At 37.2% G+C, this 22,029-nt stretch overlaps 6 protein-coding genes across 14 annotated transcripts; 2 read left to right on the plus strand and 4 right to left on the minus strand.

The window, feature by feature from the left end:
- The first annotated feature begins 126 nt into the window (after positions 1 to 126).
- LOC105686852 (serine hydroxymethyltransferase) lies at positions 127 to 4,012 on the plus strand. 3 transcript variants are annotated; one of them, XR_007277731.1, is made up of 7 exons: positions 127 to 482; positions 1,231 to 1,427; positions 1,557 to 1,768; positions 1,862 to 2,186; positions 2,276 to 2,775; positions 2,870 to 3,724; positions 3,758 to 4,012. XR_007277731.1 is itself a non-coding variant. In XM_020852820.2 (6 exons), exons 1-6 carry the CDS (start codon positions 288 to 290, stop codon positions 3,034 to 3,036), a joined length of 1,596 nt encoding a protein of 531 aa, XP_020708479.1. In that variant the 5' UTR covers positions 127 to 287; the 3' UTR covers positions 3,037 to 4,012. The 3 variants fall into 3 exon arrangements, 2 of the variants coding, with proteins under 2 accessions (XP_020708479.1, XP_012257447.1); XM_020852820.2 differs by having other exon boundaries at positions 2,870 to 4,012; XM_012402024.3 differs by lacking the exon at positions 127 to 482 and adding an exon at positions 560 to 1,027 and having other exon boundaries at positions 2,870 to 4,012.
- A 1,268-nt stretch (positions 4,013 to 5,280) lies between these two features.
- On the minus strand, positions 5,281 to 7,373 carry LOC105686853 (Golgi to ER traffic protein 4 homolog). The gene is made up of 6 exons (XM_012402025.3): positions 7,214 to 7,373; positions 7,054 to 7,132; positions 6,472 to 6,706; positions 6,162 to 6,300; positions 5,847 to 5,987; positions 5,281 to 5,713 (listed from the first exon to the last, which is right to left on the minus strand). The coding sequence occupies exons 1-6, from the start codon at positions 7,324 to 7,326 to the stop codon at positions 5,464 to 5,466; spliced, it is 957 nt and encodes a 318-aa protein (XP_012257448.1). The 5' UTR covers positions 7,327 to 7,373; the 3' UTR covers positions 5,281 to 5,463.
- A 243-nt stretch (positions 7,374 to 7,616) lies between these two features.
- LOC105686854 (telomere length and silencing protein 1 homolog) lies at positions 7,617 to 10,930 on the minus strand. 3 transcript variants are annotated; one of them, XM_048653186.1, is made up of 7 exons: positions 10,793 to 10,930; positions 9,625 to 9,759; positions 9,419 to 9,524; positions 9,123 to 9,271; positions 8,756 to 8,974; positions 8,452 to 8,585; positions 7,617 to 8,325 (listed from the first exon to the last, which is right to left on the minus strand). In XM_048653186.1, exons 2-7 carry the CDS (start codon positions 9,744 to 9,746, stop codon positions 8,159 to 8,161), a joined length of 897 nt encoding a protein of 298 aa, XP_048509143.1. In that variant the 5' UTR covers positions 9,747 to 9,759; positions 10,793 to 10,930; the 3' UTR covers positions 7,617 to 8,158. The 3 variants fall into 3 exon arrangements, with proteins under 3 accessions (XP_048509143.1, XP_020708480.2, XP_012257450.2); XM_020852821.2 differs by lacking the exon at positions 10,793 to 10,930 and adding an exon at positions 10,376 to 10,513; XM_012402027.3 differs by lacking the exon at positions 10,793 to 10,930 and adding an exon at positions 10,210 to 10,351 and having other exon boundaries at positions 9,625 to 9,909.
- On the plus strand, positions 10,602 to 17,680 carry LOC105686851 (zinc finger protein on ecdysone puffs). Of its 5 annotated transcripts, none has more exons than XM_012402022.3 (10): positions 10,602 to 10,740; positions 11,366 to 11,604; positions 11,795 to 11,935; positions 12,534 to 12,769; positions 14,212 to 14,524; positions 14,658 to 14,816; positions 15,583 to 15,820; positions 16,108 to 16,305; positions 16,820 to 17,004; positions 17,193 to 17,680. In XM_012402022.3, exons 2-10 carry the CDS (start codon positions 11,371 to 11,373, stop codon positions 17,643 to 17,645), a joined length of 2,157 nt encoding a protein of 718 aa, XP_012257445.2. In that variant the 5' UTR covers positions 10,602 to 10,740; positions 11,366 to 11,370; the 3' UTR covers positions 17,646 to 17,680. The 5 variants fall into 5 exon arrangements, with proteins under 5 accessions (XP_012257445.2, XP_012257444.2, XP_020708476.2 ...); XM_012402021.3 differs by having other exon boundaries at positions 10,674 to 10,807; XM_020852817.2 differs by having other exon boundaries at positions 10,698 to 10,835.
- Positions 17,681 to 18,098: 418 nt separating this feature from the next.
- On the minus strand, positions 18,099 to 19,702 carry LOC105686856 (selenoprotein F). Its single transcript, XM_012402029.3, has 4 exons — positions 19,521 to 19,702; positions 19,245 to 19,363; positions 19,021 to 19,142; positions 18,099 to 18,422 (listed from the first exon to the last, which is right to left on the minus strand). The coding sequence occupies exons 1-4, from the start codon at positions 19,563 to 19,565 to the stop codon at positions 18,238 to 18,240; spliced, it is 471 nt and encodes a 156-aa protein (XP_012257452.1). The 5' UTR covers positions 19,566 to 19,702; the 3' UTR covers positions 18,099 to 18,237.
- Positions 19,579 to 20,441, minus strand: LOC125500370. Its single transcript, XM_048653187.1, has 2 exons — positions 20,245 to 20,441; positions 19,579 to 20,123 (listed from the first exon to the last, which is right to left on the minus strand). The coding sequence occupies exons 1-2, from the start codon at positions 20,439 to 20,441 to the stop codon at positions 20,018 to 20,020; spliced, it is 303 nt and encodes a 100-aa protein (XP_048509144.1). The 3' UTR covers positions 19,579 to 20,017.
- Between the last annotated feature and the right edge of the window lie 1,588 nt (positions 20,442 to 22,029).

Consider the following 22,029-nt stretch of genomic DNA (forward strand, 5'->3'; position numbering starts at 1 on the left):
ACTACTGCAGTACTTTTAGTTTGATCATTGTCAACCTGACTGCAAAGTGCAACTCATTCCATAAAATTCCATAGAAAAATTATATTCGCATAAGTTTATAAGTAGTTAGTATTACAACTTTTTGATTTGTTTTTCTTCAATCCTTGGATTTTGTTCAAATTACGCAATAACAAGATAACGTTTCAATATAACATTTGTAGCTGCGCACTGTTCATATTATTCGCTTTTTTCGAGTAGAGCTGATCTCATTTCCATACAATCTGCACGCTGTTTCGGATAAACAAAAGATGATGGCCAGAAATTGGAGTACATTTAATCGGACGGCAAGACAATCGTTTAAACACCCCTCGCATCGATCAGACGGGAACTACGCAACAAGGTCCTGCCTAAGGGAAGGTCTGCGACGATTTGCCGATGTCACTTTCGTCTCCCGTGCTTATGGCCATCATAGCGCCAACAACTGCTCTGCTTCGAAAATACCGGTAAGACACAAAAACAATTAGGCTACAAAAACTGATTGTGAGGCAAGAATACAAAAAAAATAAAATTTATGCTTCAATATGGTGGCGAGCTCTGGTCAACGATTTGTTGGTTGCGGGCGAATGTTTGTCTTCTATTGGGGATATTGCAAACGCATAATTGGTTATTGTGCAAACTTGGGTAACAGATAAGCTACGTTTGATATATGAAAATTGACGTAAACGGATTTCAAGAGACAACGTTATGATGTTTGTTCGCATGATATCGTAGACATATATTGTGTGGTTTTATCCAGATTTGGATCTTTCGATCTCCATATCGTCAGTTACGTATGCGTTGAGTTAAGGTTATCTTACCGCGTGACACTTGAACCCACTCATCAATCTGTGATTGATAAATAACAAGATCGTCATTGCTGTCCTGAATATTTCGCAGTGAATATTCACATCTCACTTGGTACATTCGTTTCTCTTTTGAACTCTCGCTATTTGCTATTCTGTATTTCTGAATTGAATCCATTGGTACAAGATACTGTCAAGATTAACAGGTTAGTAATTTACTAATATCTTTAGTCTCGTGATTTTCAGCACAATTACTCAGGTTTACTAGCATTCTACAGTGATAGCTATTTTTCGATCCTTGACAATTTATTTGATGAATTCTTCGACTCGAGATGCTTTGATGACTGCTTTTTGTTTTATTGTTGTCGAGTGCTGCTAATATAGTGTTTGTCAATAACATGGATTCTAGACGAATATGACAAGCATCATTAATCAAAATCTGTGGGACTCGGACTACGAACTGTTCGACCTTATAAAAAAAGAAAAAAAACGGCAGGAAACTGGGTTGGAAATGATAGCCAGTGAAAACTTCACTTCCCTTAGTGTACTCCAGTGTCTTAGTTCTTGCTTGCACAACAAGTACAGTGAAGGCCTACCAGGACAGAGGTAAATTTGCGAATTCAAATTGTGTGATCCAATGGAATAATTGGAAACATTAATTTGTGCATAATTACACAAAAGAGAGTCAATACATCGAGCTATGGAATGACAAGCCATATTCTTCCTTTATTTCAGATACTATGGAGGAAATGAGTACATTGATCAAATTGAACTGCTTGCTCAAAAACGTGCCTTGGAAGCCTTCAATCTCAATCCTGAGGAATGGGGATGCAATGTACAACCATATTCTGGCAGTCCAGCTAACTTTGCTGTTTACACCGGTCTGATCGAACCTCACGGACGTATAATGGGTCTGGATTTACCAGATGGAGGACATCTGACTCATGGTGAAGGATTAAGTCAAAAATATTTGTCAAATTTAGTTCTTAATTTGTAGTTATTTGATGTAATTTTCTTCAAACATCTCTAATTTTTCACAGGATTTTTCACCGGAAACAAAAAAATATCCGCAACATCTATTTTCTTTGAATCAATGCCTTACAAGGTAAATCCTGAGACCGGGCTGATTGACTATGACAAACTCGCTGACACTGCTAATCTGTTCAAACCCAAAATCATCATAGCAGGCATATCGTGCTACAGTAGGTGTTTGGACTACAAAAGATTTAGGGAAATTGCTGACGAACATAATGCCTATTTGTTTAGCGATATGGCACATGTTTCTGGACTTGTTGCCGCTGGCGTTATTCCCAGCCCATTCGAATATAGCGACGTTGTCTCTACGACAACTCACAAAACTCTCAGGTAGCGATGTTGATTCAAGTCATACACATAGTTTTCAATGGGCTAAAAAGATAAATAATTTTTCGAAATAATGATGTTATCTTATTCAGAGGACCACGTGCTGGTGTAATTTTCTTTCGCAAGGGAGTGAGAAGTGTGACAAAGAGCGGAGAAAAGATTCTTTATGATATTGAGAATAAAATAAATCAAGCTGTTTTTCCTGGGCTACAAGGTGGACCGCATAATCATGCGATCGCTGCTATTGCGACAACGATGAAGCAAGTTAAATCCCCTGAGTATATTGGATATCAAAAGCAAGTGGTAGCTAATGCACAGAGATTGTCTGCTGGTCTTCAAAAACTTGGGTACAAAATCAGCACAGGGGGCACAGACGTACATTTAATTTTAGTTGATTTGAGAACTACCGGAATTAGTGGAGCAAAAGCAGAGAGAATGTTAGAAGATATCTCCATAGCTTGTAACAAGAACACAGTTCCCGGAGACAAAAGTGCTCTTAACCCTAGTGGCATCAGGCTTGGAACTCCAGCTTTAACCACACGGGGTCTCAAGGAAGCCGATATCGACCGAGTTGTTCATTTCATTCACTCTGGTGAGCTAACTAATGTAGCGTAAAAACCGGTTCATATCATGCATTTGAGTGTTGATATTGCATTATCTTTGCTAATTTTTCGTGTGAATTTTAGGCATTGAATTGGCCAAAGAAGTTACAGCCATTTCTGGACCTAAGCTTGTCGAATATAAGCGAATATTGGAGACGCATGAGACAATAAAACCCAAAGTGGCAGCTCTGCGTAATAAAGTTGAAGAATTTGCTTCGCAATTTCCTCTCCCAGGTCTGAAAGAGTATTGAACAGGTATGTAAGCTTGGCGTGATCATAACTGAAATAGTTAGACACTACGCGATGTGAATTTAGGTTGGCGAAAAATATTCTTAGTAGATTCTACGTTCGATGGATGCGAGTCCAGTGGCGCCAGATCCCTACCCCTGCGCTGCTGTAAATTCCTCTAGAGATATTTTGCGCCAATCCAAATCATATCGCGTAGTATCTAACCATTTCAGTTATGACTAAGGTTTGTGTACAAAACATTTGTACGAATTATACTCCATGTATTTTAACCAAACAATTAAACTCATAATTTAAATTCGTATATGCAGTGACAGAATATTACTTTATCCATCATATTCGATCATGACAGTGTACAGTTATATCCGTAGAGAATTAGAACAATGAATGGCTGTAATACGTATGTTACTATTCCGCGTAATTTGAATTAACCGTAAGTTGGAAAATCGTAAGAATAATCCCCAAGACAAGCATTCCAAAAAATTCAATCGCATGTACACGTACGTACGTACACAAATCTCATTCAAAAGTGGTGTAGTTAGACACTACGCGATATGATTTAGGTTGGGTAATCCCTAATGGAATTAACAGCAGCGCGACGGCAGAGGTGGGGTTCTGGCGCCGCTCGGCCCGCATCCATCGTACGTAAATTCCACTAGGGATATTTTGCGCTAACCTAAATCATATCGCGTGGTGTCTAACCACACCACTTATGAATGAGGTTAGGTTTATACTACACACCAATGTCGCTTTGAAAGAGCAGCAAACTTGCGTAGCTAACAACAGCCAGCTTTCCCGCATTATCTGGTTTGTCCGAATGAGACAACCAGGCGCCTGAATGAACTGAAATAATCGTTGACGTACTTGACATAAATTTTTTTTCGTACTTTCAGTTAGATGTAGCCTTTACTAGTTTGTTATTGAATATATGAGTTTTACAACTATAGTTTTTTACTGAATAAAATTGATCCATAAAACCTACTTGTTGATCACTCTTTTTATCATCTCTTCGTTTTTTTGTATGAAGCATTTTATGACCATTCGACCTGGGTATGGATCTCAACTTTTTTGATTGGGCCCCTATTTTTTGCATACTTGACAGTTCTGACTTTCGAAAGTACTCAGCTTCGATTCATCATATTTCTGAAGTAACAAATCCACTTAAATACATCACCTAATATTATAGGCAGATGAATAATAACAAATTGTTAAGCTTCAGGCTGAGGTGAGTCGGCGTTTTCTATGGTTGATGTAAGCAGTTTTTCAGTGAAACACATACGAATAAAAATGATTCAATCTTCACTTTGTGAAAAAAAAAATGAAAAAATTTCAAAGATCCGACGTGACAAATAAAATCTTTCGAGTGGTCGTTCGTAGTGGACTGACTGAAAAAAGAGCTGAGAATCGTCGAAAAAAGGTACGTGTTAATCCATTTCAGTTGAAAAATTTGGATATCTGATGTATGGTTTATGGGAAACATTCCACATGTTTGATCTCAGCCGATATGTGGTTTTAAAGATTATATAGAATCTGAAAGATAGTAAAAAAGAATTTTCAAAACTGAGAGCTTCTGAACATCAGAAAAATTTATGGAAAACTCACGGACCCAATCTAAAGGATCAAGGGTAGAACTTAGGTCGAATTGGTATGAAAAGTTCGATACAGTTTTTGTAATACAACCGTGTTCTGTGTGTAACATACGCCAGTGATTTTCATTCGGTCAAAGATGCATTCGGTATTTTACATGAATGTGGACTAACAATAAATTGTTTTCGACGCATCCTCTCCGGAAATTTAGATTTGCGTATTGATGTGCTGAAATTTTCAACACACTGCTCACAATCAGTGAAAACCCCAAATTTTGCTATCGAATTGTAAATATGTATATGTATACCCCATTCTTCAGTCAACGATATACATATATTATAAAAAACATTGCTTTGTGTGAATGATGAATTCTACTTGAAAATAAAATTAATTCTGTACACTGCCTTTAATCCAAATACCTATACCCGTAGATTCACGTCGTTGACTGATGATTGGTAATCTTCATTACTTTCACTATTCCGAAAAACAAAAATAAAAAAAGAAAAGATTTTTCTGTGGTTTTCCGCGTTCTATTTGATGTAAAAAACCGCACGAGTGAAAAATCAAGAGCCCTATATGGCATATCCTTCATCTACGTGAATCTAGAGGTGTATGCCCCTCTCAATTAACGAGGGTAGAGGATTCCGAAAATCAACAAAACGCTGAATTATACTAGATTTAATGTTATGCATAGAATGGTATTATGTATACATACATATACCTATTTACACACACATACATTTGTATTTATTTACCCATGTCAGAAGTCTCCTGATATGCCATCCCAAGTCTCTGTAAGCACTTGCGACATATCTTATACAAAGTTTAAAAATATTTTCCGTTGATTAGTCCAATTCTTGTGACATGTGGGACGATGTTGGTGCATTTCTCTGCTCTTCATCTGAATCCTCTTCTTCCACACCATTGAAAAGTGATTGTAACAGCGTGCCAACAAATCCTTGACTGCGTGGCCGTGGCGGTGATACATTGAAAAACACTTGACCTATTTTCTCCAAGTATTGTCTATACAGCGGATCTCTATTCAGGCTCATCTGATACTGTTCGCAAAGGATTGTGAAAGCGGTCAGCTTCCCACTGTAAATATAGAAAATGACGTGTGGCTAAAAAATACGCAGTAGCTCAAACACTAAAATAGTATAACGATGGCAGCGTGAGTAGCCAAACGATTAAATTGCAGAGATGAATGACTGCTAACATGCCAACTCACGTTTCAATAGCTTTCAATAAGAAGAAGAGGAAGTTCAACAAGGGCAGGAAATATGGAGGACCACTGTTGATTTTTGGATGTTTCAGTGTATAAGTGTTGAATGCTTCCTCTGCCGTAGTTTTATTCCGTAAGCACAAGTACCTGTCAAATGAAGTTTGTCATACCGAGGATTGAACATTATAATATCAACCTGTTTTTGCACCCGGACAAATCAGATTAGCATAATTAGCGGTATCGATGGTCACACTTCCTATTATATCCAAGAAAAAAGGAGATAGCTGGGCATCTAAAAATTTACATTGATCGAATACTTACTGCAAAACAGCTTGGACGATGAAAAGGTCTACTTCACTAGAATATCCACGCTCTTCGTGAAGCTCTACCAGCATTGCAGCACAGCCAGATCCATCGGTACTGTACAGGAAGTGTTGTCTTGCCATTACGTAGTTTTTCTCTATATTTGAGTAGTGTTCGACATGAGATATGTTGTAATTTATATTATCAACCTACTCGGATAATTAAACGAATCACAGTCACTATAAAAAATGGTAAGACTCTACACTGTAAGAATATTAAATGTTTGTCAAACTTTTATACTTTCAGTTCGATTATCACTTTGTCATACCTTTCCAGAAAATCTGAGCTATTCTCTGATGAAAATCTGGGTGTCCAGTTTTATAATCCGTTCCTTTCACACTCCACCTCAGTGCTTCTATTAGAAATGTTTCTCTTTCAGGAGCTGTTTTGCTCATCCAGCTGAATAAATTGGTCAGCTTTTCAAAATATAGTTGCGAAGGCTGTGATTCTGATTTGACGAGTGCGTCGACCAGCAATATACCCAGGTCTGCTCCGCTGGCTTGCTACAAGATTGATTCATAGAATTTAAAAAACTTAGCATAAATTATCCATTTTACAAACTGGCATAGGTATGGCTTCTGTCAAATGGCTGAATCAAGTTTTTGGTGATATGATTATAGGAAAAGTTTAGATTGTGAAATGAAAGTCATTTTGGGCATAAAATTGCAAGCCGCTGAAGAGGATATCAATTGACATTTGTACGAAGTTTCTAAGTAGATGAGAATGAGTATATATGTGAGTTAGAACGCAAGATTCTCCAACAGTATTCAAAACTGATTGGGATGCTCTGGAAATTGTAAATTGGATGATTGTCAAGAAAGCGAGAATAGACGATGAAATGTATTGATACCTGGTCGTGTTGAAGAAGCAGCGTCGATCCATTGTAAAGCAACTCCAGTAATTCAGAGAATTTTCTTTGTCCGAGGTATCTGTAGTGAGGTTAAGTAATAATACGTCGCGGACCTAATACGATAAGAAATAATTGCGAATAAAACCGAACGACAGCTTACCTGAAATGTAAAGTTCTGTATATTTGATGTGCCTCATAATAATTTCCTGCGTCGATAGACGCTTCTAATTTCGCCAAAACTCTTAGAACACCGAGACTGCCTCGGGAGGCCATGTTTATGCATGCTAGGGATTTTCATGTTAATTTGCCTGTTTGTCAACGGAGTGGTCAACGGTGATACCACTGGTGATACCGATACCATCGTCGAAGACTGTGTTAAGATTGTAAATAGAAATATCCAATGGATATTTAAAAAATTATATTTCAGTCTCTAGTCTTCAGGGTTGAATTATTATTCAAATTATCTTCAGAAGGATCCACGGATCTAGGTTTTTTCAATGATTACCGGAGTCAGTTTGTGTGGAGTATGAATGGGATACTTAAAATTCATTATACACATAATATGCTCTTAAGACGTCCAGTGACGAAAAGTGTAATAAACACGAAGGCAGATTAAAAGTTAACAGAACTTACAAATCGCATCCTAAAACCGAATCACTTTCACATGTTTTTCTGGGCATTAACCACAAGTCAAAATAAATTCACCAGCTGAGTGGTAGATGAACTCATTTATCAAATAGTGAAGCAGATGACATTATGTCCAAACGTCGCGCGCTAGAATACCGACTACAACTACCGTATAATCGCATGATCGCAGCCCAATCCGAGCGTCTAGTCGTGCCAACTTATTATGTTTCTCTCTAATAATTATACCATGATGATCATACCATCACAATCACAGCTTACAGTTGTTAAAAACGACCGGCTCATATTGAATGGTTTCATACATAGTTTGGTTTGACTTCTGTCATTAATGTATGTATATCATACAATTTGAGCATTCATTATTAAAACAATGATGCTAAGTTTGATTATTTTACACTCGACCAGAAGTTTGACATTCATTATTGCTCAAATATACACAAAATACATCACATATAGCCTCCTAGAATCTACGAAACTGTTTCTTGAATCGTTCGTAATGATAATCATCTGTTGCTTTTTCTCCATTGTCTTTTCGTTTCTCTTTAGCATCGTTGTTTCGGGCATTGAGTCGTCTTCTTTCTTCAGCATCTCGCTTACTCTTTTGTGCATCTGCATCTTCAATGTTGACTGTGAATTATATTGAAAATTACCGTTATGACAGATTTAAAAATTGCTGAATTATTTCTACAAGAATATATTTCCGACATGTAGGTAGCATCAACTTTTCGATGAAGGTTAAGAAAAAATGCTCACATCGATTATGTTGCACAAAGTTAACCGCCATGTTTGTTGGTACGAATTGAGAAGGGCCGTCTTTTTTTCTGTGCCTTTCCCACAACAGTTTTAATTTTGCTTCTTCAGTGGCTTCTATGTTGCGAATTTTAGCCCTGAAAAATGAACGGTGATTTAAAATGGAAGTGCTAGTTTAAACGTATTAATGATTCGGACTTAATGTGGTCATTCTCTAGTCTTAGATTCACCCTATTATATAATTCACTCAAGTCAACGTAAAAATCCATCATCAATCCAATTTGTTTTTAAAAGTTGTGATACTTACTCGATACCTAGATCAACTTCTGGTATACCAGAAAGCATCTGATTTGAAAGCATTTCTTCGCTTGTGTTGGCTGAACTTTGACGCAAATGTTCTGGAACTGCTTGAAGGGCCGCTTCTTCCGGCGAGCAGTAACTTCCTTCACCTCCATTTCCTTCGGCATTACTCGTTCCACTGCTTTTATTTTTGCGTTTTGACAGCTGTTCTTCGATGTACTTCATCCTATATCAACCAGATAATCGATTAATATCACACAAATAGGTGATCTGTTTGGTTTATCAATCTAAAAAAACTATCATAATCATAGTCTAGCAGACACTTAGATTAAATTATACAGAGATAATGCTGCAAATGAACCTAGTTTTCTTACATTTCTTCATCTTCATCTCGTTTATTAGTTTCAGCACTAAATTGTGTCCCAATTCCTGTATCATAAGCGTCATTGGCTTGCTTGAGCTTTGTATTTTTGAGTGCGGCCATGTTCACCATTCCTCCATTCTTAACGTTGAAGGGATCTGACTGAAATGACACGGAGTAACCAATTTTGAACAAAAAAGAAATTGATCCCAGATTCAATCGAGTGATATTTTAAACTACACAATTTTTCTATGAAAGCTGTCTCAAGATTCCACGATTTTATTACTCTGAATTAGTATTTTTCATTACCGTTGCATTAGCGGTAATTTTTTCACCAAGTGCAAGACCCGCAATATTAACTCCATGGGGACGGTGACGAAATTTCTGTAGAGTTTTCATTTCTCTCAATCGTTCCCTATAAGTGAAATTTACATTGAGATTTTTTGAAAAATCAAAAATCAGTTGCAAAATACGAGGGTTGATGGTGAAGAATATAAGAGAACGGTTGCTCTTACCTGATAGAGCTAGTTTTTTCGTCACTATCATCATTTTCCGATGATCCAGCTCTCTTTCTCAACGACTTGACATTTTTTTTTCTAAACTGGATTTTCGTTGAAGATTCTTCGGCACCCGACATGGTTTACAGGCTTCTTTTTTTTTTATCATGAAAATGAGGTTAGAAAGGATACCGTGCGTGTCTATAGCGCGTTGAATCCTCATAGTTCGGGAGCCAGCGACATTTTTTGTTGCCACATTTGATAAAGAATAATTTAATTATTTTCGTGTCATATTAACGCATCCTTGACATAAAATCAACTCCTGCCACTTCATTCGGTGGACAACGCTTATCAGCAGCTTATCAATGTTGTTGTAAAAAAACCAAGAAAATGACAAAGATGATAAAAGCTGAAACTTCACCTATTGTTTAATGACATATCAGTTATGAAAAAAATCACCTGCAACCTGTCTCGTAGAACAATACGTACGTATGTACGTATGTACGTATGTACGTATGTACTACGTACTCCTGCCACAACCCATAAAGATGTTGAAAAAAAAAAAAAAGATTACTTAAATGATAAAAGCTGAATTTTTTTTACCGGTAGCTTGTTAATCAAGAAGGCAGAAAAACTTTTGCTGCCAGCTATTTGTCGGAACCTGGCCTCGGCAGGAGGTTGTTCTTAACAACACTGATAAGCTGCTGATAAGCGTTGTCCTGCGAATGAGGTGGCAGAAGTGGTTTTTGTTGATAGGCTATATCATTACGACAGATTAAAAGATGAACCAAGCTGTATCAAATAACACATTGAAAACTGTCACTGGCTCCCGGACTATAGAAGTTCGCCTATGAGTTCGCCCTTAGCCGGAAAGGCGACATCTACGTCTGAAAGTCGTGTGGGTTATGTCAAAGGTGGTGTTCAGTTGGATCACTGATCACTTCAGATTCATCAAAGAATACACCTGTCGAATCTAACTGGAAGCGTTGCGATGGAAAGAAGAACGTTTGCCCGTTGACTTCAGTGACTTCAGTCGTCGCTTGGTCGACGGTTTGCCTGTCGTCCATCTTTCCTCACAAGTCATCACAAGTTACAAACTTTAGTCACCAAGATCTACCATTGAGAATAGATAGGGTACTAACCGTGATTCTGTTGTGTCATAGATATATTGTGTTGTGTTACTTACTGTCTTGGAATCGTAGTGAGTTGAAAAAAGAATTTTTAGCGAAGTAACTACCCAATATAAGACTCTATTCTGTTCTTTTCCTAAACTACCATATTCTTTTTTATACGTATCTCTTCGGTGTATGAATCGGTGTCTTATGGCGATTATGGTCAAACTTCATGGCAATGATTTGTTAAAATCATTTATCATTTTCTTTTACTTGGCTCACGGTCATCACATACCTTTAATTCACTGTAAAATGAATTGCGACGTCATTAAGATAATATGTGAACAGTATTAAATGTCATCCCATAACCAATGATTTCGGAGGCAGCAGTCCATTTGAAAAGTACCAAATAATTCCAATTGCTGTTGACAATCTCTGTTGACATCTACAAGTTTTTAGGTGATTTTTATTTGGATACTTGTCATTGGATACATCAAATATCAGATTTTATTCAATTTTTAGAGGCTATACTTATACCCAATCCCAGAATTTCTCATCTGAATACAATGATTTTGTAAAACAATTGTTAGCTGATTGATCATTCATGGATTGGCAAAAAAAATGTTGAGACTCATCTTTTGTTTCAGTCGGCATGTCGTTTGATCGGGGATCAAAGAGAAACTCTTTCAGAAACCGTGGATTTCATAGGAATGCGGTAAATACTGGAGGTGGAGTGAACCCTTGGGAGGGAGGCATGATGCCTGGGCGTGGAATCCTGCCTACTCCAAATAACAACCTTGCAATGGCATCGCCCCAGGCACAGCTTGCTATAGCCAGCAATCTCATCACCAATTTACTCAGAAGCCAACAAGAAGTACAACCACAAGTAATCCTTTGTCAAATGTTTTAGTTCATTTCATGAAGTGCAAGACAACGCTACAATCTCTGAATTTCTTTTACCTTGAAGGCTTCTGCTATCTATTGTGGTAATCTTTAACCATCACGGAAAAGTAAATCATTCAACACATAGAGGTTAATTAGGTCCGATAGAATAATAAAATTACCATATATGATAGGTACCCTCGTTACTCAGTCTCGGAAACAACTTTGGCGGTCCAGGCCCAAATTTTCGAAATCCTCAACCCTTTGGACTTGGACGGTTCAATGAACGTCCGATGCGTCGTCCTGTAGAGAATCGTCGGTCAGAGTCTTACAAGGTATGTAGTAGAGTGGACACTGATTTTTGACTGTTTTACTTCGAGTATACCACTATTGAGAAATTCTTCATTGTAACAACGTGAAGAGATTATCAAAAATTTTTCGTTCCACAATCTGTTTGACCGGTATCTGAGGCTACAACTTTTGATGAAAATCTGACGGAAAAATGAACTGTTCGTTCATTTGTCTCGTTCATCTGTGTATGCTATTTGGTGGGCATTACTCTTAGTCATTTCTGAATCTAAAGAAATTGCTTATCACCATACCAGCAAAACTTGTTTCTTGGTCAAACGGCATCTGCTTTTGTCATACCACACGAAGTTGAAATAGTTCTCCAATAGAGTTGAATATTAATGTTTGTAAACATTGATTCTCCTTATCATCTATCTATATGTTTCAACTGAAAACATTGAATATTTTCTGATTGGTTTATGTTATTGCACTCTACCCACTTGATACATGGGCATGCATTTTCTGCCCTGTGCCCTGTCCTAACATCATATTTCTCTGGCTGTAAATATCAAATTCGATTCAAGATGAATATTCAGATCAATTAGAAACTTCTTATGAGTTTGGTCATTTGACCTACATGATTAGATGGGCTCTCGAGCCCGAGATGCCCCGGCTGGGCGACGTGGTCCATCTGTGCAACAATATCGTGCAGTCCAGTCTGGTAATCAACGTCTGAATGGAAACCAAATTCAGCATCGCAACGATAAATCTTCTAAACCAATTCCTGCCTCTAAGTATAATCAGACTGCCACTATCAGAAAGGAACCACAGGATGTTAAGACTTCTGATAATGAAAAAGCAGTTACATCCGATTCCAAAAGGTAAGAAGTTGGTGATTGCGAATAGCTTCCTCAGTCTTCAGTCAATGCTATCTATCATCAATATTGGTGTTTCTTCAACAACTTGACTGGTGGTCTACATCCTCTATTGGCTACTTTATGTTAGTCGAAAGACTGTTTCTTCTGTTGGATCCATAATAAAAACACAATTGTGGCATCACAGACACTTTGAATTTTCAAAGAATTCAAGTTAGCTATATCTGCTACTGACGAATATATCAAATTCATAACGATGACTTCCCGTTTAACCATACCTGTGCTCTATCTTTGTTTTACCTGAATATTCTCCGCAAATATGCCCAATCTTTACGTACCCAGGATTTAGTTCATATCATTGAATTTCGTCGGATGACCAACCGTTCCTCAAGAGTTGCTCACTCGAATTGAACTATGATTTTCTTTCTCTGGGAAATCGATGGCTGGTGATTTATTGAAGTTATTTTTTACTCTTAATTACAAGTATCAACATTAAACAAGGACATTTCTGAAATATAGTTCAGTTCTTTCCAAGATCTCAACTTTCGAGTCAATTCGATAGTTTTTGGCAGCATGGTTCGATCGATGGTGTGTGTATTCGAATTAAAATTATATGAAGTCTGAACCTTGTTAACTAATAATCGAGATGAATTCTAACTCAAATAGAATGGTGCTAAGGGCCAACCTCATCTAATAGAAATCCTTGATTTGCCGAAATAGAAATTTATTCTTACTTCAACTATCATTTCTTCCGCATCTATCCAAAGTGATTCTTAGTTGATTATATTTCAAGTTTCAAATGCTGATTCCTTGAACTTTTTACCTGTTTGCCACAAAATAAAACAATCCATTTATGTGACTATAACTTTGGCTCATTTTATCGTCCTGATTAAACATTTACTTGAAACACCATACTAACCAACAATAAAATGAAGAATGAAACTTCACTACCATGTATAGACTGTAACAAAGTTCTGCATTTTGCTAGTGTATATCACTATAGTTAATGTTGTGCAAAACAATGCATAACAACAGTGTGTATGTAACCTATCATGCTAAGGGTTCAAGATAAAATTTTTGATCCAAAAACATATTGATACTGTTGATCTGACGTTTTTCATTCCTTGTATTCCATGTGGCAGTTTGCTCTACTTTATGACAAGCTCTCTACAATATCTCTAAGCGCTCTTACATTGTCTCAAATTTGAAAGTCACAGTTGTAAGAAGCCGTGCCTCTTCAATGCAAAACTGAATAAAACTATTAGACCAAACACAATTAGGTTGAAAGAAAGCAACGATAATTTCACCTATGTTTGTAATTCAAGATGTTCCAAATGATGATACATTGATACATCCTCTAACTTTCTCGTCGTTTTCATCATCAAATAGTCAGCTGAACATATTCCTATAAATATGTAACATTGATTATGAAATGCTTTTTTTGACAGTAATGGAGATATCGAAGAAATTGAAAGCAAAAAACGTGATTGGAAAGATGAGAAAAACGAAGAAGTTACTCCACCTATTAAGTCTGAAAATTCATTAAATCCACCTAAGGATGAAAATATTTCTGCTCTCGAAACTACAGGAGAAGCTAAAGATAATAACAAAGTTAATGATACGTCAATGACAAATAATGACAAGGAAGGAAAAATAGCCAATAGGAAATCTGAAATCCGTCATGCGGAAAGCCTTTACGCTGATGTTCCCATGAATCGCATGTTCTGTCATGTCTGCAATAAACATATGTGGGATGGTTACGTGAGTATGTCTATAATTTCTAAACATTGGCATCGCATGAATAATGTGCTTGACGCGCCAGTGTTTCTTTATTCTTCTATAGTTTATATCTTCAATTTTCCAACTCATGTATATGAATATTGTTTAATTTCAGTCTTTTGAAAATCACCTTCGCGGTCGTGCACATCAGTTGATGATGGATAAACTGGACGAGTCCTATAAACTGAAGGTTGATTTGATGAGACACGAACTACGCGTAGCCGAGGAACAACGTGAACTTAGTTTGAACAACTCAAAACGTCGTGGTAAAAAGGTAATGTGACAAAAATGGATCAGTCTCCAACAAGTATACTGCGAGCAATATCTATAAAGAGAATACTTTGTTCAGAGATTTCTTCAAATTTTTAACAGTAATTTGACAAGGTGGGCCAAAGAACGACGTTTCTCAAATTTCATGTTCTAATCGAACACCAAACCTGCTTTTTGCTCACTCAGGCTTCAAAACATGGCTCTGCCATTCCCGTTTCAGCAATATCAGCAAGAATTTTTTGTATCTCGATCCCTAAATGAATTCTTCCTAGATTAGAGAAAAAATTGACAAAGAAGAAAAAAAAAACAGTTCTTTTAGTTTGTCATCTAATCTCACAGTCAGTGAGAAAAACGAGGAAATCTTTGGTCCAAAAGACCTCCAGTGCCAATCTCCTTGTGTCTAAACGAAGCTATTGGGAATACTTTTTTTTTTCTATCTAAAACTAACTTCATCTTTCAAGGCATCTCAGACATACTTTAGCCATCTCACTGGAATCCACTTTCGCGTATATTATCTTTGATCCAAATGAAACAAAATTAGTGGGGAAGTCGCGAAAAGGTTTCACTGCGGCCAAATGGTTAAAAACATGTAGTTAGCGAATGCTCGAGAGTAAAAGATGTCAACCCAAGAATTAGAAACGAATATAGAGGTCTCCTCTGTTGAAGCACGCCGTATGTTAGACAATGCTGAAACTCCAAATTTATAAAAAGTTGTTGTTTAAGCCACCATATCAAGTCAACCTTAAGTCGGTTCAACTCTTGTTTTCCAGGTTTCCGTTGATCTTAATGTTCGAGAATATTGTACAATGTGTGATCTCAACTTTTATGGTACATTATCGATTCATCGCAAGAGTGATAAGCACCAGCAACTCAAGACATTCTTACATCCTCGATGTTTGGAATGTGCCAAGGAGTTTCCGTCACGCATAGAATTTGATGAACATTGTCTTACACCCATACACATGAAATCTTTAGCGCAAGTCGAAGGACAACGAAAAAATAAGAAGGGTAATATAAAGCTTGTTTTTTCAGCTTGGTGACAGTTTGATATTTCTATCACTAGTGTCCCAATTCTAAACAATCCAATGTAAGGTAGTTTCAACTTTCATGCTTCATATATTGTCTAAACTAAACGGACATGCTGTACTTAGGACACACTCTGATTTTCTTTGTCAAAGTAATTACAATGTAGTTTGCACAGGATGAAATATTCAAGTATTTATTAGCAGATAATTAAGGTAAAGTTATACCTCAATCGATGTTTAATAGCTATCCAACTGTTTACAAATTTACAGAAAAACTAGCAAAAGGGGAATCTGAGGTCTCTACGGTTGAAGATGAAGAAGATATTCTGAATATAGAAGTTAAGGTCGACAAAGAGGAGCAACTACCCGAAAGTACTGAATTCCTGACTGACTTTGTCGACAACCCTGCTGACCCAAGATACAAAATACCCCCATTTAAACAATGCCGCACCAATCAAATAGCAGTTGGTGAGCATATAATAATACTTATGGACAGGTGAAACCGTCGCTAAGCGATCCCAAATCGAGCTGTTTTTCATTCGTCTAGCTGTGAGATCTGATATCTTGTGCTTTAAATTGCACTCTACCAAGTAATAAAGGCTCAAGCACTTACAATTTACAAAAAACGCGATAATCAGTTCCTATAATACCTTCAGATAACTTATTGTTTTTAGAGTTATTTGATCAATTAACCCTCTAAATAACAAAATATGTATTGGGTAATGCCCCTGAAACTACAAGCTTAGGAAATTGATCAATATGTTTTTCATAAAGGCAAGACTTATCAGTAGGTGAAGTTTCATGTCTTAAGACATTTACCACACATCACGAAAAGTGCATACATACAAGATCAAAAGACACAAAGAAATCGAAATTTCCCGCCACATAGTTTACCAATAATTGATGAAGTAACTTATACATAGCTATAGTATATACCAATATTCAAAGCTCTGATGTAGTATCATGTGATTAACATTCGCAGGAAAGTCTATGGTAAAAGAAGTTAGTGGATATCATTGTGCAAAGTGTCGTCGTTTTATGCTTACATCCGATGATATGACTGCTCATCTACGAGGGATCACTCATTATCGCAATTTTGTACTGGAAATTGAGTCACAAATTTCCAAATTACAAAGCGGCGAGGCTAAATCTACAAATGATATTGAGGTATGCTTATTCCCACGTTGATCACAAATTCAAATTCACAAGTTGTCAAATACTTTAATACTGCATTCAATCCTTTTTTCAATGTGCAAACTTTTTATTTATACATCAGCTACATCGAAAGTTTTCTCTGTGTTTCTGATTAATTATGTGACTACTCAATGCAGAAAAATGATTTTCTTCAATTCCAGAGAGATCCCAAAATCCAGAAAAACAATGAAGAGTATGAAGGAAATTGGAAGAGACGTAAAGTAGCTCACTCAGAAGACGAGGAGGGTTCAGATCCTAAAAAGCCCCGTGTTACAGAGGACAGTTCAGCATCATCTCAAGTAAAGCCATCTGACGGGGCCGAAAAATATGATCCGTTGGAGGCGGATATTGAGAGTGAAGAGGATCTCATACAAGGTGATGAACGAAAGTCATCTGCTGATATAATGTGGGCTGATATGGACAATGACGTTGACATTGAAATCGGCAATCTACTCGGAGAAGATAACACCGAAGAAAAAGAATCAAGCCCAGATACAACTCATGCATCTCAAAAATTAGAAAAAGCAGTTCCAGCAGCAAAGCCTCTTACTCCAGGACGTGGACGTGGAGGTTATCGTGCTCGTGGAAATAAAGCACGGAGATCGCGTCGTTAAAAAATAAAAATGCCTAATATATCGAATGAAACTTATTACCTTGAGTTGATTTTACATTGAACGTTCTTTGACTATCGCATCTCTATAAATTAATACAACTGATTTTCTCTTTTGAAAACTAGATGAAGAATCTGTCAATGGAATGGAGTATAACCTGTACGTACTGATTTTTTCTCCAGATTTCTCCGCAGTATCAGACAATGTGAGGATGAAAATGAAATTTTTATCCAAAACAAAATTAACAGCCTGTCTTCATTTAGTTATGCTATTTACGTAACTACAATCGGTGCATCTGACAAAGTTGCGAAAAATTTAACATACAGAAATGATGAAAGAAATTTATAATCATTCATTGCATTAAGCATAAAATGATTATTGATGCAAGGATTGAAAATAAAAGGATCCTTGGAATCGTATTTTACCTGTATAATAATCTCAATGATTTCATTAAACTATTAACAAAATTCGCTTTATTCATCTGAACCGTTTTATTACTGAAGGAATGGTTTGAAAAAGTCATCGTGGTATCCATTCTACTGGTAGAATCCATTTTCAGAAGACGAAACTGTAGAATTGCTATTTCTATTTACTATTAAGTATCCACAGCAAGATGCGTTGCTAAGAATTCGTCTACTTCATCTGTATCCCACTTATGAATGTCAAGATTATCCACCACCTTTCCATCCATGTCAAGTAATTTGATGATCGGATCCAATCCACGTACATACTTGATCTGCAAATTCTTGAATTTGCTGGGTCGATCACTTTTGATGAATGCTACGAAAATCAGGTATCATTAATCATAAAAATGAATTTTCATTATTCATTTGGTTTGAATTGATATTATCTAAAATTAAAAATACTGATAGCTACATTCTAGGTATAGAGCAATTTACTGAGCAAATTTATCGAAATGAAATGTCGAAATCTTATCTTCAACAGGTTGACTGCCATTGCAGTCGTATACGACCGCCAGGTAGAAATATCTGTATATCTCACTAATCGTATACAAACGCTATTGGTAGACTATTAAATTTTAATTTTCTTGAGGTTGTAACAAGATTCGTGTTCCCCTAAAGTTCACAACTGTTGTAGCATAAAAGCATTGTACATCACTAAAAGTTTTTGGATCATTGGAAAAAAATTTCAAAAATATATGCTGCCAGCGTCCAGCCATCGTTAGTTTTTTTTGCAAGAAAATTGTTGATTTTAAAAAAAACCAAGATCCAACTCCTTAAAATGCTGCATCTAAGCTCATTTTCTACTTGGCGTCAGAGGCTATTTTTGTGAATCACCTATGCTAGTCAACTTGTTAAATACATTTGCTTTAAAAATTGCCTCATTCTCTGTAAATGTGAAAGACAACCGTTGTTACCTTGAATTTGAGGATATGCCCCAAATTTACAGGTACAAACTTCAAGTATAGCTTTAGGATATCTCCTGAGACTTGATTCATCATCATCATCATCTTTTAAACAGCATTCCTTGCATTTAGCACTGGAAAACCAATGGATAGTAAAGTTTTGTTAAACAGAAAGAGCAGGCGAGCTACAATTTTTCAGCCGTAGTATATTGCGTGAGTGACTCCATGCAACTAACTGTATATCACTTAGATTAGATTGGCCAAACTTGTCACATGTAGAGCACAACAAATTTGCTTTATTGAATCCCAACGTCTTGCAATCTTCTGCGGTAAACTTTGACGAAATAGGGCTCAGCTGTGGACAAGAACAACGACGGTTATTTTGTTAAGATGCGCGATGCCGATGTTTGTAAATATTTATTGATTGGCTATATTTTTGGCCTTTGCTGAAGATGCATAATATAATAAGATTAGGTTAAGTTCATGATTCACGTGAGATCGTAGTAACTTACCACTGTGAAAAAAACTATAAGAGTTAATCCGGGAACAATCATCATTAAATTCGTTCTGATTTTTGCAATCAACTAAAACGCATAGTTGAAACCACTTAAAACGCACTATTTAACTCTATGATATCAGTGTTTGAAATCCAACAAAGAACTAGACTGCGTACTTCTCGACTACTTCTTATCAATAGACCTTTTCATCCATCTTTCATCACGAAAATTTTATGCAGCTAGCGCTATGCGGCGGGACTTTCGTGAACTACAAAAACTAGTGCCATCTCACGGAATTTTTCCGAGTTGATTTCAGCGCAAGTCTACATGGGGTAAGTTACCTACGAACAATTCATCGTCATCGGTCGGTATCAGATCTGATAACTTACTGATCAAAAACTCGTAACGCACCTTTTACGTTTTATCGGAGCATAGCCTCTACATCGAAGATGAACACAACCCTGTCGTTTGCGAATAGTAATGATGACATGTCATTATAATTACTCCTTTATTCAGGTAATTGAATCCTTGGTCTCAAAATCGAAGACAGTCAGAGGATCAGAGGCTACAGTCTTCAGGTATTTGCAATTTTCGGGCCTGGACGAGGAATCCAAGCAACTGCGGAGTTACGTGTCAGTTTTATTTTGATATGGATGCAGCGTCTCAATGAAAAATGCAGATTTGTAGGTTTCTGGCTCCTCCAGCATCCGGTAATCTATAAACATTGTAATATTTGTACCTGCTCCAGAGAAATCGGTGGGGTTCTCCGTAGTTCACACGGTGCTTGCCGCTGTGCGCGTTGACTGTGCTGTGGTTATTAAATTGATTCCTTAAGCTGTGGAATTTGTTTGAACAGTCTTTTGCCGTTAAACACTGCTCTTCTTTGTATGCGTCTATTGGGAAGTTTATTTGTTCCGAAGACCACTTTTGAGCCATTCATTAATATTTCAATTAACGGAAAACCGCGAAAAATATTATGATCTTTTTACTTCACGAGTATCACACAGTGTAAACATTCCTGTTGTAATGAACTCTAGTTCCTTAAGTTTCGGCTTTTCCACACATTTGAGGCTCAGAAACGATGGTAATACTAATCCTCTGTTCAAATTAATTGACTTTGCTGCACTCTACTGCTTTGAGAAGTCAAGAAATTGTAATATCTTAATAGCCCTTAGTCGTTGTTCAATTATGTAATCAGGTTCTAGTTTCCAAGATCAAAATACATACAACTACTGCTTTGTCATCATTATTTATTATTTTCCCCTCTTCTCCTGAATCTTTCTCAAGTTTTATCTAGTTTCGAATGAATAAGTGGACTTCCTCCATGTCCTGTGAGTTTTTGACGCTCTGCAGCTGAAGTAACACGACCTTAGACTTGTTCCCAGATTTTGACCGAATATTTTCAATTTCTTCCTGCATTTCCTGATGTTTTTTTCAATTTTGAATCAATTTTTTGATTGATCTGTCAATTACTGCATCTCCTGGCCTTTCTAGAGGTTCCCTGTGATCCAGAACCGAAGGTACGTGATCCTACATTAATTCCCGATTTTTTCGGATTTTTTTCCGATTTTTTCCGATATTTTTCATTTATGTTTGAATTTTTCCGCCATTCTGACGTCACGTGGTCTGGTCAGGTGACCGCGCTAGCGCCATGGGCGGATTTTTGGTGAACTAAAAACTCGCCGATACAGCTAGCGCCATGTGGCGGATTTTTCGTGAACTACTGAAACGTCTAGCCTCGTGACGGGCCCCACTCGTTTCTCGACCACGTGGTCTAGTCGCGGGTGGCGCCATCTTTTTTTAGTTCGACGTAATTCCGCAAGATGGCGCTGGCCGCAACTCGTTTTAGTAGTTCGCGAAAAATCCGCCACATGGCGCTAGCTGTATCGGCGAGTGCGGCCACGTGACCAGCGGCGCTAAAACTCAAACATATTTTAAAAAATCGGAAAAAAATGGGAAAAAATCGGGAATAAATCCAGGATGACGTCCCATCGGTTCTGGATCACAGGACACCTCCAGGAAGGCCAGGAGATGCAGTAATTGGCGGATCAATTGAAAAATTGACTCAAAATCGAAAAGAAATCAGGAAAGAAAGACAAAGATAGAAAATATCCGGTCAACATCTGGAAACAAGTCTAAGGTCGTGCTACTTTAGCTACATGACGTCAAAACTTACTGATCTAAGAACTCACTGATCAAAAACTCGTGACACACCTTTGACACTTCATCGGAGCATTTCCTCTCAATCGAGTCGAACACAACCCTGACGTTGACGAATACTAATGATGTCATTATAATTACTCCTTCATTCAGGTAATTGCGCTCTTGGTCTCGAGATGGAAAACAGTCAGAGGATCAGAGGCGACAGTCTTCAGGCATATGCAATTTTTGGGATGGAAAATAGATTTGAGCAACAGCGAAACTACTTGTCGAATTTATTTGAAAATAGATGCAACGTCTGGTGGGAAAATGCAGGTTTGTCGGCTTCTGGCTCCTCCAGCATGTGGAAATCTATAAACATTGG

Source organism: Athalia rosae, chromosome 3 (assembly GCF_917208135.1).
Source record: "Athalia rosae chromosome 3, iyAthRosa1.1, whole genome shotgun sequence".
Lineage (NCBI taxonomy): Eukaryota > Metazoa > Arthropoda > Insecta > Hymenoptera > Athaliidae > Athalia > Athalia rosae.